Consider the following 16,959-nt stretch of genomic DNA (forward strand, 5'->3'; position numbering starts at 1 on the left):
ACACACACACACACACACACACACACACACACACACACACACACACAAAACACCTTGTAGCATAGTGCTTTGCATGTAGGAAATCCTCAAATACTGAATTTTGACAAAACAAGTGTATTATTACAATGGTTTTTTACTACAGCTGCTAAAACTGAAAAATATATTTATGGAGGAACCATATCAAAATATAATCAAATGTTATGAAGTAAATCATAGAATGTTAGAGTTGGAAGAAGCTTTAGGAATCAATTAGTCCACATCTCTACTTAATAGTTGGGGAAAATGAGAGAAAGAGCAGTTTGGCCAATTTCTCAAAACAAATTAATGGTCAAGCCAGTACTAGACACCAAGCCTGCTGATTTTCAGTTTACTGATGCTGCCTCACTGCAGGATGAACCCCTCTGCCCTCTGTCCAAAATTTGGCAGATCAATATGTCATAATTCATCTATGAAAACATCTTAATCTATGTATAAAATACATCAGCCTTACCTGTCTGGGTGTTTTCAGGCATAGATTCATATTCTGAATGGTCCAGGACCAAAGCATTCATATCTGTTTGGTCTGACAATGAAACTGGCTCTTGCAGGTCTGCTAACACTGCATTAGGATATGATGCGTCGCCATTACTGCTGGCATCCAATCCTGCAATTGGAAATTGTACCCCAAAGGGAAAAAGAAAAAAAAATTCTCTCAAAAAAAAAGTTTCCTCAGGCTTTTTATTTTTGTTAAACTAAAATAGGTTCTTAGTGTATAAATTACTAAAAATTGATAATAGTATAGTCTTCATGTTTGATAAACTAATAGTCTCTGTAGAAAATAATAAAGTATTACCTTAGCTAGAAGAGTTTTCAAATTTAAAACATACCTTCTTTGCAGGCATCTGGAGGGTGGTCCACTATTTCTTCCCAGGCTTTGCTCACATTTCCATCAGTTGTACCACTTGCTTCCAAGTGTAACATATGATTCCCCCATACTTTTGCATTAGGGTTTAACTCTGAAACCTTGGCTGGTTCCTAAAAGGGGATTTTATGAAATATTTTTAATAGAGTAAAACAGTAGCACCTGTAGTACAAAATTAATGGGGGGGGGAGGGGAGGAGGGAGCATTACATTAAAGGACCAAACACCTAATTCGTTTTATACAACTTCAGCAGAAGTTTATTTCCGTGAACATGTCTACTAAGCCTTTCTTAGGAGTTCCTTTACTAAATCTCTGACAGTTCTTTTAGCCACAGCAAACATATGAAATAACTCAGTGTTCACTCATCTTATTAACAAGCAGATATGTTATAAAACAACCAATGACTGAGCTTTGAAGACAAAAAAAACTCAGGCCTAGAACTCTCACATCTCCTCATTTTCTCACAAGGTGCTGTCTTCTAGTTCCTAGGCCAGATATACATTTTAACAGACCTTCTGGTATGAAATATTATTTTGGTATCGTGTTAACTTATAAAAGCTAAAATTTTAAAATATTGACTTGTATAAATGAAATATAGATATCGAAAAATTGTACAGTCAAAAGTATCATGAAAATGGCTTTTCCTTTAGAAAGATTAGGTAGCAAAACAAAAACTTAATACATTCAGAAAGTAAAACGGTTTATCCAACATTTAAGAGTCATTAACATCTACAAGTCACAGTTAACTTCCATAAAATGTTTTATGAAAATTTGAGTCAAACTTTTGAATTTGAAGTCAATTGTGTATTTTTAAAAAGGAGATTCACTTAAACAGTAAAACTTTTTTGCACTGTTCTGGATCTTAGTCACATGATTTTACAATTTTTCTGTCTGGGGAAAAGAAGTCTCCCAATTATATTATCTTACAACACTTTCAAAACTCTGTACTTACCACAATGTAGAACTGTTATAATACTACTTCTAATCTGTATGTTGCTTTATATTTTTCGCAGTGTTTTTATCTATCACTTCACTATCAACTTTATGATTGGACTAGGGAATGTACTGTATCTGTCTGACATGTTAGAAAACCAAGGCAGAGGACAATGTGAGTTTCCCAAGGTTGCTCAATAAAGTAGTCTAAGAATTAGAACTATAAACTCAGACCTTCCCATAACTAACTAGTGTTGTTCAAACCTGCCATTCTGCATCCAAAACAAACAAGGAATGAAATATTCCAGTTACATCCTGACCACTAATTTATTGTCGTTGTTATTTACAACAATTAGTAGCTGCTGCTACTAATACTATTATTACCTGGTATTTATATAGTATTTTAAAGTTTGAAAGAGTTTTCCAAATATTATTATTATAGATAACAAATTTTCAAAGAATTTTTAAAAATCCATTCAGTACTAAAAATTATGCTACATGTGATTTGCTCATGGATTAAAAGATTTTTTTAGGATCCTTTGAGGCCTTTCTGTAACCATATTCAATCTAAAGAAAGGTTTGATAACTATAGTATATCAGTTTGATAACTGATAATGATAATAACTATAGTAAAGGGTAGTGATGAGTGTAAATTATATTTCAAGATATCTGCAACAACTGTAATACAGTATGAAATTCACTATGATCTCCCTTAATGACAAAGTTACAGGTACTGTTAATACACTATTATATGGTTCCCCCCCCTTCTTAATAGAAGGAAATGCTAAATTTCAGATTAGGGGTTCATTAAAGATATAATTTTTTTTTTCCCATCCAAGTTCACAGATGTTCTGGACTTGATCCTAGGCCCAGGTAAGAACCTCCATCCTAGAAGAATGTTTTTAAAGTGTATCCCTAGGGCTTTTTTATTAACCCACGGGTTCAACAATACAGGAATAGGTGCTATGCTTATCAAACTACAAATGATTTGGGAAAACAAAAGATAAAAAACCTCAAGTAAATAATATAAAAGGGTAGACATAGTAATCATAGAATCCCAGAACTTGACAGTTGGAAGGTATGGCAGAGTGGTCATCTAGTCCAATCCACAGATGAAAGAAATCACCACATAACATGGCAGAGAAAAGGCTGTCCAATATTTGCTTGAAGATCTCCAGGGAAGGGATAATACCCTACCCCTTATTCTAATTTTGAACAACTCTAATTTTAGAAAATTTTTTTCCTGATAATGAGCCTAAATTCACTTCTGTGCCACTTCCCGTTACTTTTGGTTCTGCCTTCTGCAGCCAAACAAAACAAGTTTCATATCTCTTCCAGATGACAACACTCCAAATACTTGAAGACAGCTACTATGTCTCCTAGAGGCCGCTAGATGGTGCAGCGGATAAAGCGCTAGGCCTGAGTCAGTAAGATCTGAGTTCAGATCTGACCTCAGATACTAACTAGCTGTGTGACCCTAGGCAAGTCATTTAACCTTGTTTGCCTCAGTTTCCTCATGTGTAAAAGGAGTTGGAGAAGGAACTACAGTATCTTTGCAAATAAAACTCCCAATGGGATCTTGATAAGTCAGATACGACTGAAATGATGGTACCAAAAAACCAAAGAACACAATCAAACCATGTCTCTTTTCTTTTCCAACCTAACCATGCCCAGTTTCTTCAAATCATTCCTTTTAGACATGGATTCAAGGCTGTTCATCATCCTGGTTGCTCTCCATGGTCATTTCTTAAACCATGGTGTCTAAAATAACGTACAACACTCCTGATGAAGTTTGATAAGGACATGAAAGTGGCATGACCTTTTTATTATCTGAGGCCCTGCTCTTCTTGGAGCAGCCTAAGATCATATTAGCTTTTTGGGCAGTCACTTCACAATGCTGATTCATATTGAGTTTGAAGTTAACCAAAATATTTTTTTCAGAACTGTCGTGTATGAATATCTCTTTAATCATATTTGTAAAGTTGATTTTTTTATACTAAAATGCAAGAGTTTATATTTACCATCACTGAATTTTATCTTATTAGATTCAGTCCAATGCATTAACCTATCAAAATTCTTCTGGATCCATACTATTTCTCTTAGCTTTCTATCATCTATAAGCCTGATATAACATGTTTGATTTTATCCAAATCACTAATAAAAATGTAAAACAACACAGGGCCAAGCAGAGAGGGCAGTAATAGATTGATATGAAATCACTAATAACTAGTCTGGTCATGCCATCAGTTCTACATCCATTGGATTGTATTATTGTCTAATTCATAAATTTCTTCTTCACAAGAATAGTATAAGAGACTTTATCAAAAGCTTTGCTAAAATCTAAGTAAATTCTATCTACAACATTTGCCTTTTATCTACTATCTTAGATGTTTACCAACTTTTAGTGATTCATTCTAGAATTTATCCAAGGATTGAAGTCAAGCTCTTCAAAGCACTATAATGTGCAGATTCTACTTCTCCCATTTTAAAAAAAATTGAGAAAGCTTTTGCCCTTCTCTAATTTTATGGTACTTTTCATTTTCTCTATGATCTTTCAAGCATCACTGACAGTGGTTCAGCAACTGCATTTGCCAGTTCTTTCAGGACCCAAGGATATAATTCATTTGGGCCAGGTAATCTGATTTCATCACAAGTCAACTAAGAGCTCTCTTATCACTACTATTACCTTTTTATCTTACTTATCTTGGGGGTACTTATTATGTTAGTAATGTTTGTTTTGTCATTTCTAATTTTATATAGGTCATTCCTCTCTTCCCTTGCCACTCAGCCATGGCTCATTCTGAACTTTAGTATTCCTCTCACTATTATTAGAAGACCATGCCACTCTTATCTGTTGTTGCCTGGCCTTGCTTCCACCTTCTATACATTTCTTTTTAAAATCCAGATTGATGAGCAAGGTCCCTGTCCACATACATTCATCTCTTCTGAAAATATCAATTTTCTCTTCATTGGACTATTTCCTTTTGTGTCAACAGGATTTTCTTTCTGAGCATCTCTTGAAGGTTAATGTCCTCTGAATTATTTTATCCTACAGGATCCTACTTATCTTTCCTCTGATCTTTTTGATATGTCCATTCCCAAAGTCTAGGGTGCATGTCAGTCTATGCCTAGATTTCTTCTCCTTCGTCACTAACTCCAGGATGCAATACTCACTTTTCTTCAGGGTTTCCATTATAGCACCCTGGCAACCAACTCCTTCCTGTCAGCGAGAATGAGATCCAGACAAGAATTTCCCTTTAATCATTTCTCCATCTTTTGAAAGATGAGAGAATTATTACTAAAGCAAATCATTAAGTTATTGGCTACTCTGCTTTTGGCACAGAGAAGGGGAGCCACAAGGGGTAAAAAATGGGAAGGGGAAAATGAGGGAGAAAGCACTACCCACATGTCTAGGTGAAAGAGTTCCCCATCACTTCTATTTCATGGCTCTGCACCAGACTTGTGATCTGTTCCCCAAACTTCTCGTCTATTTCCTTCTTTTGTTTGTCCAAGTGGTTTGTAGTACACTTGAATGACAAAACTATTTTTATGTCTCCCTCCTCTAACCTTTATTTAAGTATTCTCCATCATGCCTCACCCTTTCTGATTTCTGGATTTCCTCATAAGAATACTTTCTTAAAAAAGAGTGCTACACTCTACCCTATCCCTTTACCTACTACCTACTCATCATAAGTTCCAACAACCAAGTCTCAGTGATACCTTGAGGTCAAATTTTTCCCTTTGCGTTTGAAACTCTAGATCCTCTTGTTTGTGGGGGAACTTTTGGTTATTTGTGAAAAGAAACCATAAGTTTTACTATTGTCTCCTTTCTTGGACTTGTCTCCTGTCAATCCGTCACTGTCCAGCCACTATATTCCTTTTTCCTTCTTTGGGTCTAACCTGGAGAACATACATAGGCTGTCTTCTTGCTACCCCATCCTTTAAGTTCTTTGAGTACCCTTGATTAGATTTGCAAGGCATCTGGGAAATATTCTTACTAACCTTTGCTAGCTGTGTGTACTTCATCTATGGCCAGGAATTGGTTAACCCTTTACCTTAGGCCCTGATCCATAAGTTCAAATCCCCATTTTCTTAACCTGCTATTTCTTCCCACATTTATTTTTCTCTTATGCAACTCTTGTCTTCAGTATGCAGAAGTGAGGAAAAAGAGAACCTGTGACCCTAAGATCTTCAATTTCTTTCCCAAGACTTCATAATCATTGGTAATACTTTTAAGGTTTTTTTGGGAAGAATCATTTCTGCTACTACAAGCATTCAGGAGTCTGTTTTGATAATTCTTGAGAGACTCTCTGTTACATTTTGGATGGTATCTGTTTTAAGACAACAGGCCACTCAGTTGTTGTCAGGTTAACAAACCGCTGCCTCTGATGACAGTAGCTGAAGGCTTTCCGGAGATCATGAGATTCAAATAGGCCAGTTCCTCTGCTCTGAACAAATGGGCTAAACGATGGAATAATGATGTGCCTCGATATGAGCAAAACTCTGTTCTACCACCCCCTAGCCTTGTCCCTGACATCTTCCCATCTTTCCATCCAAGGCAGGTTTTCCTCTATAAGAATCCCTAGTTTCTCTTGGCTAGTGGGCAATCTCCCTTAAGAAACTGTCTCCCTTAAGTAGCCTCTTTTATGTAGGAGTCTGCTTGGTATGTTACCCAGAATAAATGCCTTTACTTGATTTGGAGATAACCAGAGCGAATTCTTTCAAGAGGATACTGATACCACCTCCACCACCACCACTACTAACCCCCGCCCCCATACACACAGTTCAGTTATATAAAAAAAAAAGGAAAAACATTTTTAAATTACTAAAGTCTTGAAATTTTAGTTTCATTATATGTTGTAAAGTTATGTACAAAAGAAACAAAACTTACGTTTTCAACTCTTTTAACAGTAATCTACAGTTAATATTTTTAAATGCCTATATCCCAGGCCCTGAGCTAATGCTCTTTTGGCCAGCAACCCTGAGGGTCTTCCCCTCCCAGTTTGATTTTTTTTTTTTACTATTATTAAAGGGGCCATCCCTTCACTCTCCCTCTTCTTCTCCTTCTCCGCTCTGAGGTTTACTGGCTAGACTTCTTTCTCAAAGACCAAGCCTTAAACCCAATTCACTCTGGAGCTCATAGATTGGACAATAGGTCCCTGTCTAAGCACCACTATATGGTTATTTTTTGGGCCCTCCTGGCTCAGAGTGAATGTAAATAGTAACTCTTTCTCTTTTGGCCAGCAACCCTTAGGGTCTTCCCCCAGTTTTTGTTTTTGTTTTTATTAAAGGGACCATCCATTGACTCACTTCTTTTTTTGGGGGGGGGGGGGGTTAGGCAATGGGGTTAAGTGACTTCCCCAGGGTCACAAAGCTAGTAAGTGCTGAACTCAGGTCCTTCTGACTTCAGGGCTGGTGCTCTATTCACTGAACCACCTTGCTGCCTCCGTTGACTCACTTCTTAAAGAGGTCTATTCGCTGAATGGGTGTTCTCTCACTTAAAGTGAGAACCTGAAAAGACCTTAGCTTAAAAGAACTAGGGCCTCTCACTGCCTCCTGGGCCATCTCCAATCATACTGATGAATATCTGGCCACTGGACCCAGATGGCTCTGGAGGACAAAGTGAGGCTAGTGACCTTGCATGACCTTCCCTCATTCAAATTAAAGTCAGTTGCAACTCATGTCATCACCTCCCTGATGTCATGGTCTTCTTTGAGAATGAAGGACAAACACAACAACAACGTTCAGGATAAAAATATGAAAAAAGAAAGATAGCCTCTGCCTTCCTGGAGCTTATAGTCTATTGGCTTCTATATCAGGTTCTTTCTATCCTCTAATACACTAAATATTAAATTCTTTACCCATTGTAGACATCAGATTTAAATTATATTAAATATAAATATTATATTAAATATAATTAAATTATATTTAAATCAACAGTTCTTAATTTCTTTTGTGTCATAGAACACTCTAACAGGCTGGTGAGGCCTATGGTCACCTTCTCATAGTGCCTTTAAATGCATAAAATAAACTACACAGATTACAAAGGGAACCAATTATACTGAAATAAAAATGAAAATTTTTTCCCACTAAAGTTCATGGACTCCATGAAATCTATCCACAATCCCTTTAGGGGTATATAAACCCTAAGTTAAGAAGACTGGAGTTTGGAGTGGTCACTGTTATGTCTCTTTAGGGAGTCCTCCTGGAAATAAGAATACACTCAGCAGTGCTGCCTCAAGGTCAAGGGAAAACACTCTGTATGAATGCTGTCCCCTAACACTGGCATGTGACCCACTAAACACCCTCCCTATTTCTATCAACAATCATAGCACTTCAAGGGAAATCCAAATTAGTTCCCTAATCAGAATTTCCTGTTACTGCTTACAAAAAAAAAAAAAAAGAAAAGAAAGAAAGAAAGAAAGAAAGAATGAAAGAAAGAAAAAAGAAATAACAGCAAAACTTCCTATGGATAAGAAAGCAATTCATTCAATTTTGCCATTTTTCTGATGATGGCCTAATTTTAGAAAATCTGCCTTTCACATTCTTTCAAAAGTCAGTAGCTTGAATACTTAAAAACTGGTGGTCCTAAAATTGTTCAAGCTCTTCTCTTTTCATCCAATTGCCTTTTATCAACTTTTCATTATCTGGAGATCCAAGGGGCAAAGGCATGGTAATTAAAATTTACTCTGTATTTGGCCTCCACCAACTACAGAAGGTGGAAATGAGTGTGCAGAGTTGTGGATAGGGTCTGAAATATCAAGAAATAATTTCATTAATTCAATTCGATTCAATATTAATCTGCTTACATCTGAGAAATTCCTTTGTCAAAGAATCAATGTATTTAGAGCTGGAAAGGCCCTAAGAGACTGTGTAGGTCTACATTTTAAAGAAGAGGAAACTGAGGCCCAAAGAAGCCAAATGACTGGCCAAAGGTCACATAGGTGAATACAAGTCTCCTGACTACAAGGCAAGCGGTGCTTTTATACTACACTTTGGGGCCCTTCCACAAACTGCTCAAAGGAAACACAAGTAGGGAAAAGGAGGGATTATTTTGCTTGCTGTGGCATGCCAGTAATCCCAGATTGTTGCTCAAACTTAATTTCTCTTTTGGCCCCTGCACTTTTCCTTCTGAAAGCAGAAGTTTGACTATGTCACTTCTGCTCAAAAACCTTCAGTGTGTCTTAAACAAAATAAAAAATTTCTTCTTTAGCATTTAAAGACCTTCAAAATCTAGCCTCAATGAGATCTCTATACCATAGGTTCTTAGGCAGAAATTCATGAATTTTTATTTTTAATATTCTGATAACTGCATTTCAATATAATCAGTTTACTTTGCAATGCATTTAAAAACATTATTCTGAGAAAGGTTCAACAAGTGTTACCAGCCTGAAAAAGAAGTCTATGACAGCAAAATGGTTAAGAATCCTTGTCGGAGTATATTAGAATAACATCTTTTGACACACTCTACAATAAAATTGGTTTGTTTATTGTACCCCCTATAAAAACATCCAATCTCTCTTGGTCTTCTGTTCCTTTGCACAAGAAGTCCCTAATAACCTAGAATGTTCTCTCAAATTCACTCCTATCTTCTGTCATTCCTAGTCACACAATCAACAAGCATTTATTAGTCATTGACAGTGTGCCAAGCACAGTGCTGGGAATACAAAGGATGCTCTCAAGGAATTTACTTTCTAATAGGTAAAGACAACACATAAAAAAGAGCTGAAAAACTTGTGTAGAGAATTGGGGTGAGGGGAGGGATGGATGTGTATGGAGATGAAGACAGCCCTCAGGACAGGGACAAAGTAGACCAAGTCTTGTGGAGATGACTCAGAAGTGTGGCTTGAAGAAGAATGAAAAAGTTCCTACTTCCCCTCTAAAGCTCAGCTCAAGAGCTCCTTTTCACTAAAGTTTGAGGAGAAAGGGAGTGGAGCCAAGATGGTTGAATAAAAGCAGTGACTAGCTTGAGTTCTCCCTCAAACCCCTCCAAATACCTGTAAAAAATGGCTCTAAACAAAATCTAAAGCAGCAGAACCCACAAAAAGACAGAGTGAAACAAATTTCCAGCCCAAGACAACCTGGATGGTTAATCTGAAAGGTATATCACACCACATATGGAGAGGAATGCAGTTCAGCATGGGTGTGCAGGCAAAACACGTCTCAGCTAACCTGCAGCAGGCCTCAGAGGACTGAATCACAGGCAGCTGTGGCGGTTTTCAGACTTCTCAACCCATGAATGCCAAAGACAACTTAAAAGGTCAGTAGGAAAAGTCTGTGACCTCGGTGAGGAAGAAGCTCAGTCCCAGCCCCAGGGCTTCTGGGCCCACAGACTGAGGGGGAATCAAGTGGCTGATCAGAGGGAGATTGCAGGGCGAGGAAGAGTGCTGGCGTAGTGGAGCTTGCAGTAGTGGTGGAGAGAAAATCCTCCTCACAGTTCCAAGGCAGAAAAGAATGCTTGTTATCACAGCACAGACCAGGAAAGGAGCAATCACCTCGCCCTTGATCATACTACCTTGGAAGAAGTGAAACTTTACAGGTCCCTAGAAATATCTTTGAAAACATCTGCACAAAACTCCAGAAGCTTGGGACAGTACATTCTCCACACTGGAAGCAGACCCCTACCTTAACAAAGAGTTTATAACTCAAGTAACTGGCTGGGATCATGAGCAAATCTTGCAAAAAAAGTCAGACCACAGAATCTTTCTTTAGTGACAAAGAACGTCAAAACATAAAACCAGAAGAAGACAACAAAGTCAAAGCTCCTACATCCAAAGCCTCCAAGAAAAATATGAATTGGTCCCAGGCCATGGAAGAGCTAAAAAAAGATTTTGAGAAGCAAGTAAGAGAAGTAGAGGAAAAAGTGGGAAGAGAAATGAGAGTTGATATAAGAAAATCATGAAAAACAAGTCAACAGCTTGCTAAAGGAGACCTAAAAAAATACTGAAGAACATAACACCTTAAAAAATACCCTAACCCAAATGGCAAAAAAGGTCCAAAAAGCCAATGAGGAGAAGAATGCCTTAAAAAGCAAAATTGGCCAAATGGAAAAGGAACTCCAAAAGCTTACTGAAGAAAATACTTTCTTAAAAATTAGAATACAGCAATTGGAAACTAGTGACTTTATGAGAAATCAAGACACTGTAAGACAAATCCAAAAGAATGAAAAAATAGTTAACAATGTGAAATATCTCACTGAAAAAACAACTGACCTGGAAAATAGATCTAGGAGAGAGAATTTAAAAATTATTGGACTTGGAAGCAGCTAGGTGGTGCAGTGGATAAAGCACCGGGCCTGGGGTCAGGAGGACCTGAGTTCAAATCTGGCCTCAGACACACAACACTCACTAGCTGTGTGATTCTGGGCAAGTCACTTAACCCCACTGCCTAGCAAAACAAAACAAAACAAAAAAATTATTAGACTATCTGAAAGCCATGATCAAAAAATGAACCTAGACATCATCTTTCAAGAGATTATCAAGAAAAACTGCCCTGATATTTTAGAACCAGAGGGCAAAACAGAATTTGAAAGAATCCACCTATCACCTCCTGAAAGAGATCCCCAAAGGAAAACTCCTAGAAATATTGTAGTCAAATTCCAGAGTTCCCAGGTCAAGGAGAAAATATTGTGAGCAGCCAGAAAGAAACAATTCAAGTATTGTGGAAACACAATCAAGATAACACAAGATTTAGCAGCTTCTACATTAAGGGACTGCAGGGCTTGGAATATAATATTCTGGAGGGCAAAAGAGCTAGGATTACAACCAAGAATCACCTACCCAGCAAAACTGAGTATAATCCTTCAGGGGAAAAAATGGACACTCAGTGAAACAGAGGACTTTCAAGCATTCTTGATGAAAAGACCAGAGCTGAATAGAAAATCTGACTTTCAAATATAAGATTCAAGAGAAACATGAAGAGGTAAACAGGAAAGAGAAATCATAAGAGACTTATTAAGGTTGAACTGTTTACATTCCTGCATGGAAAGATGATATTTGTAACTCATGAGAACTTTATCAGTATTAGGGTAATTGGAGGGAAAAATATATATGTATGTATGTATGTATAGATAGATAGATAAATAGAGTTGAAGATGAAAGTGTGATATCTGGAGAATAAAATTAAGGGGTGAGAGAGGATTACACTAGGAGAAGGAGAAAGGGAGAGGTAGGATGGGGTAAATTATCTCACAAAAAAAAACCCAGAAAAGGCTCTTACAGTGGAGGGGAAATGGGGGAAGGTGAGAGGGAATGAGTGAATCTCATTCTCATAGAATTTGGCTTAAGGAGGGAATAACATACACACTCAATTGGGTTTGGAAATCTGTCTTACCCTACAGGAAAACAGGAAGGGAAGGGAACAAGAGAACAGGAGGATGATAGAGGGGAGGGCAGATTGAGGGAGGGGGTAATCAGAAGCAAACACTTCTAAAGAGGGACAGGGTCAAAAGAGAGAATAGAATAAATCGGGCGCAGGATAGGATTAGGGAAATATACTTAGTTTTTCACAACATGACTACTATGTAAATGTTTTGCATAACTACACATGTATAACCTGTATCGAGTTGCTTACCTTCTCAATGAGGATGAGTGGGAAGGCAGGAAGGGAGAAAATTTTGGAACCCAAAGTTTTAAAAACAAATGTTTAAAAAAAAAATTGTTTTCACATGCAACTGGGAAGTAAGATATACAGGCAATGGGGTATAAAAATCTATCCTGCCTTATAGGAAAATTGAAGGGGAAGGAGATAAGAGAAGGGGGGGAGAGATAGAAGGGAGCACAGATTAGGGGAAAGGGTATTCAGAATGCATGCCATCTTAGGGTGAGGGGAGGGACAAGATGGGGAGAAAATGTGGAACTCAAAATCTTGTGGAAGTGAGAGCTGAAAACTAAAAACAAATAAATTAACAAAGTTTGTAAGTACCTTTCCCCATCCCCAAATTATGTATCTAAGTACATGCTACTTCCCACCAGTAGAATGTAAACCCTAAGGCAGAGAAATGTTCTATTTTTGTGTTTGAATACATAGAACCTAACATCTAGTCTATAGAAGGAATTTATCAATCAATCAACAGATTTATTAAGTGCCGACCACGTGCCAGGAACTGTGCTAAGCATTAATACACAAAAAGGAACAAATGTCAGTCCTTGCCCTCAAAAAGCTCACAATCTAATGGGGAGTAGGGGGATGGAACACAAATATGCAAATACATAAAAAGTGAACTGTATACAGAATAAAAAGATAACAGAAAGAAGGTACTAGAAATAAGAGGGTTGGGAAAGGCTTCCTGTGGATTTTATACGGGACTCAAAGGAAATTAGGGAGGTCAGCAGTCAGAGCTGAGGAGAGACTTCCAAGCATGGGGGACTGCCAAAGAGAATGCCCAAGAGATGTTATGCTTTGTTTGTGGAACAGCAGGAAAGTCAGTGTCACTGGATCAAAAAGTATGTATTAGGGGAGTAAGGTGTAAGAAGACTGGAATGGTAGGAGGGGGCTAAGTTATAAAGAACTTTGAATGCCACACAGACCATTGTGTATTTGAACCTACAGGTAACTAGAAGCCAACAAAATGGAGTTTATTGAGTATGAGTGTGTATGTGTGCCCACAAGCCCTCTGTCCCTAAATGATCATGTATACCTTAAGAAAACCACGTGGGTGGCTGAATGGAGAATGAATTGGAGTGGGTAAAGACTTAAGGCAGGCAGACCCACCAGCAGCCTATTGAAATAATTCAGAAATGAGGTGATGAGGGCCCACCAGAGTGAAGACAGTGTCAGAGAAGAGAATGGAACATATTCAAAAGATGTCATGAAGGTGAAATGGACAGGTCTTGGGAACAGTTTGGATATGGGGGGTGAGAGATAGTGAAGAATTCAGGATTACTCCAGGTTGTGAGCCTGAGGTTCTGGGAAGATGGAATTGCTCTGCACAGTAACAGAATGGGGAGGAAAAGAGAAGGAAGGGGAAAAAATGAGTTCTGTTTTGGACACACTGTGTTTAAGTGGATAGAACATCAGGCCTGGAATTCAAATAGAGCCTCAGACTCTTACTAGCTGTGTGACCCTAGGCAAATCACTTAACCTTATAAAATCATCTGTAAAATGAGCGGGACAAGGAAATGGCAAACTTTCCAGTTATCTTTGCCAAGAAAACTCCAAAAGGGATCGTGGAAAGAGTCAAACACAACTGAACAACAAAGCGGATTTCAGAATTCTTGAACACAGAGGTGGTATACTGGTGGGTGACAGCAAGATAAAAAGCATGGCCATCTTTGAATGTGGTTAAGACAGAATGAGAAGTAAGTAAATTGAAGAACTGAGTGGTTAAGAGTATTTGAAGGAGAAGCAGTATGTACGTTGCTATCTACTAGTATGCTTGTTGAAGTGAACTGTAATAAAATGTCCAGATGGTAAGGTCAGTAGCATTTATTAAATGCACACTAAGTACTTTACAAATATCTCATTTGATCCTCACAACAGCCTTGTGAGAAAGGTACTATTATTACTGTCATTTTACCATTGAAGAAACTGAGGGACCCAAAGATTAAGTGACTTGCCCAAAGTCACACAGTCAATAACTGTCTGAGGGCAGGATTCAAACTCAAATCTTCCTGATCCAGCACTCTATTCACTGTGCCATCCAGCTCCCTCAGGTTTTCAATATAATCTAGACATCCATGAATCCATTAATACTGTTGCTTTGAAAAGGCCTGGAAAAATAAAAAGCAATTTTCAAACCCTCCCCCCACCTCCCAAGAGTCTAACAATACTTTTATCCTCCAATAGCAACTTGGTAATGAGATGTAGAGGAGGCAGCATGGTATAGTGGAAAGGTCAAAGGATTTGCAATCAGGACCTGTACTATAGAGGGCAAATCATTTTGTCTGTGAGATTTAGTTATGTTCATCTATAAAATGAGGGAATTGGATTCAGTGACGTTCAAGGTCCTTTCTAACTCTAAATCTGTGAGTCTATATAATTAATTGTGATATTAGTGCCAGCTGACATGCACATGTCAATATTTTATTCGATGTTATAAAATGGCAAAATTTCAAGTAAAGAATTTTATTCTATTTTGTACTTATGTAACAATTTTTAATTAAAACTCATGGCCTATGACAGCATTCATGAATTTTGAACTGATAGTAAAATGTATAATATTTAATGACGATCTCGTAGTAGAACTCTCATGTTAAGTTAGATGGAACAAAGCGTGAATGGGATTGAAAAGCAGGGTTAGCTTTACGTAAATATTTGTGTTCCCCTCCCAGTCAAATTTTTGGACAATATGTATTAGAACTGTCTTTTAGGATAAATGTAGTTTCCTTAGGGCTATTAAACTGGCAAAGTTTTAAATAAAGAAAAAATTTAAGTTAAATTTTCCAATAGATATATTCCCAGTTATTGGGCTCACAGATACACAAAAATTCGCAATTCACTACTGTTACACTTCTGGATTTAAAAAAAAAATTATATGCAGATTAGTGATCTGTATCCCAGTACTAACATCATTTAAATACATAATTTTTTTGGATTAAATACTTTAAATTTTAGAGAATATATCTTCCAGTTTAGAACTGTAAAAAGAGGCTAGTACAGCAATAACAATCACAATTGAGAACTTTTCTTAACCTTCTATTTGACTCAAATTTTACTTTTAAAATAAAAATAAAAACGTAGAAATTCTTTGGGAAAAGTCAGTAGTACAAGGGAATCACACAGACTATAAAAATAACTTTTTAAGGGTCAATGAGAAATGTCAACTAGTTAGGTAATAAATTTTTTTAAAAGGATCTTGGAATTTGTTGGGTTACTGGTTCCTAAAAATAACAACAAATCATTTAGAAATACTTACCAATTCTTCACCTTTCTGTTGCCATCCCCAAATACCACCATCCTCTGATATCAGCTGTTGATATGGGTAGCTTTCCACTGAAAATGACGCAACCTCTAAGTCTTCTGCCTTATTTTGTAACTTATCGCTTTTATCTTCCACTACATCTTTAGGGACTGAATTAGTCCACTGGTAGCCCATTTGGCAAGCACCACAACCATTAATAAGTCTATTAGAAAATATCTGATTTGTTATCCCTCCAGATTGGTAGTAAGAAAGTTCATTTAAGAAAAGCAGATTCAATTCATCCTGGAAATCCACTCTGAAAGGATTTTCTGACACATTCAATTTATCTTCCATATGATGAAGGACACAACTCTCATTGAGTGGTACCACTTCTCTACTATCAACTGACGTGACAGGAATTGCTTGAGGTATGTCATAAGAGGGAGTAGCTATGTACTTATCCAATTGAATTGGGTCAACTTCACCCAGAGTTTTTGTGTCACCAAACTTTAGTTTTTCATGTGTCACCTTGTAATTTTTCACCTCATTCTCTTTGGCACTTAAAACATATTTCCTAATTTGTGGCTCAGGATTCATTTCTTCTAAACAGCATACCTGGTGGTCACTTGTTTCATAAGTATATAATGAATCATTAACACTAAGACCAATATCCTCCTTCTCTGCGTATGGTCTTTCTTCATTTTCTTCATTATAAAATCTTGGTTTACTTAAATTTAAGTTATTATTACCAGAAACATCATTAGCTTCTTTCACTGATCTACAATAAATTTGTTTCAGTTGTGAATTTTCACTATTCTTCAAGTTATAATCTTCAGTTTCTGGCTGAGGTACACTTGAATTAAAATATTGAACTGAACATGGCAGTAAGCTAGGAGATTCTATTTTACACTTATTCGCCATTTTCTGTGTTTCACAGTCGTTTTTCATTTGATTATTTTTCAACTCAGAGTCTTTCAAAATTTCAGGGCTATCATGAGAAATCAAAAGAACATTCTGACTATGCAATAAATTTTCCTTACAAATTAGTATATCTGCTTCTTGATCAAAGATAGTTTCAGAATCTGATTTGAAACTATCTGTCTTACAGTTATTACTCTCACTATGGGTTGTTTTGGATACTAGATTGTTTAATGGATCTGTTTCACCTTCAATTACTCTGCTATGATCACCATCGTTGTGCAATATATGAAATGACTTCAAGTCTATTTGATTATCTGGGCAAGCTAAGAGAGATGAGGAGAAAATATAGTTTTTGTTTATAGAA

At 37.1% G+C, this 16,959-nt stretch overlaps 1 protein-coding gene across 4 annotated transcripts in view; it reads right to left on the reverse strand.

Moving 5' to 3' along the window:
• Positions 1-16,959, reverse strand: part of LARP4B (La ribonucleoprotein domain family member 4B) — a 161,879-nt gene that overhangs the window by 73,587 nt on the left and 71,333 nt on the right. For all 4 annotated transcript variants that reach the window (XR_003567214.1, XM_027841047.1, XM_027841048.1 and 1 more), the window contains exons 3-4: positions 867-1,014; positions 491-643 (exon numbers count right to left, since the gene is read on the reverse strand). Coding sequence is in view for 3 of the 4 variants with exons in the window: in XM_027841047.1 (XP_027696848.1) it covers positions 491-643; positions 867-1,014 (301 nt within the window). In the remaining variant the exon portion in view is untranslated. The remainder of the gene's footprint in view (positions 1-490; positions 644-866; positions 1,015-16,959) is intronic.

The sequence above is a fragment of the Vombatus ursinus genome, unplaced genomic scaffold, assembly GCF_900497805.2.
Source record: "Vombatus ursinus unplaced genomic scaffold, bare-nosed wombat genome assembly UNPS02014852.1, whole genome shotgun sequence".
NCBI lineage: Eukaryota > Metazoa > Chordata > Mammalia > Diprotodontia > Vombatidae > Vombatus > Vombatus ursinus.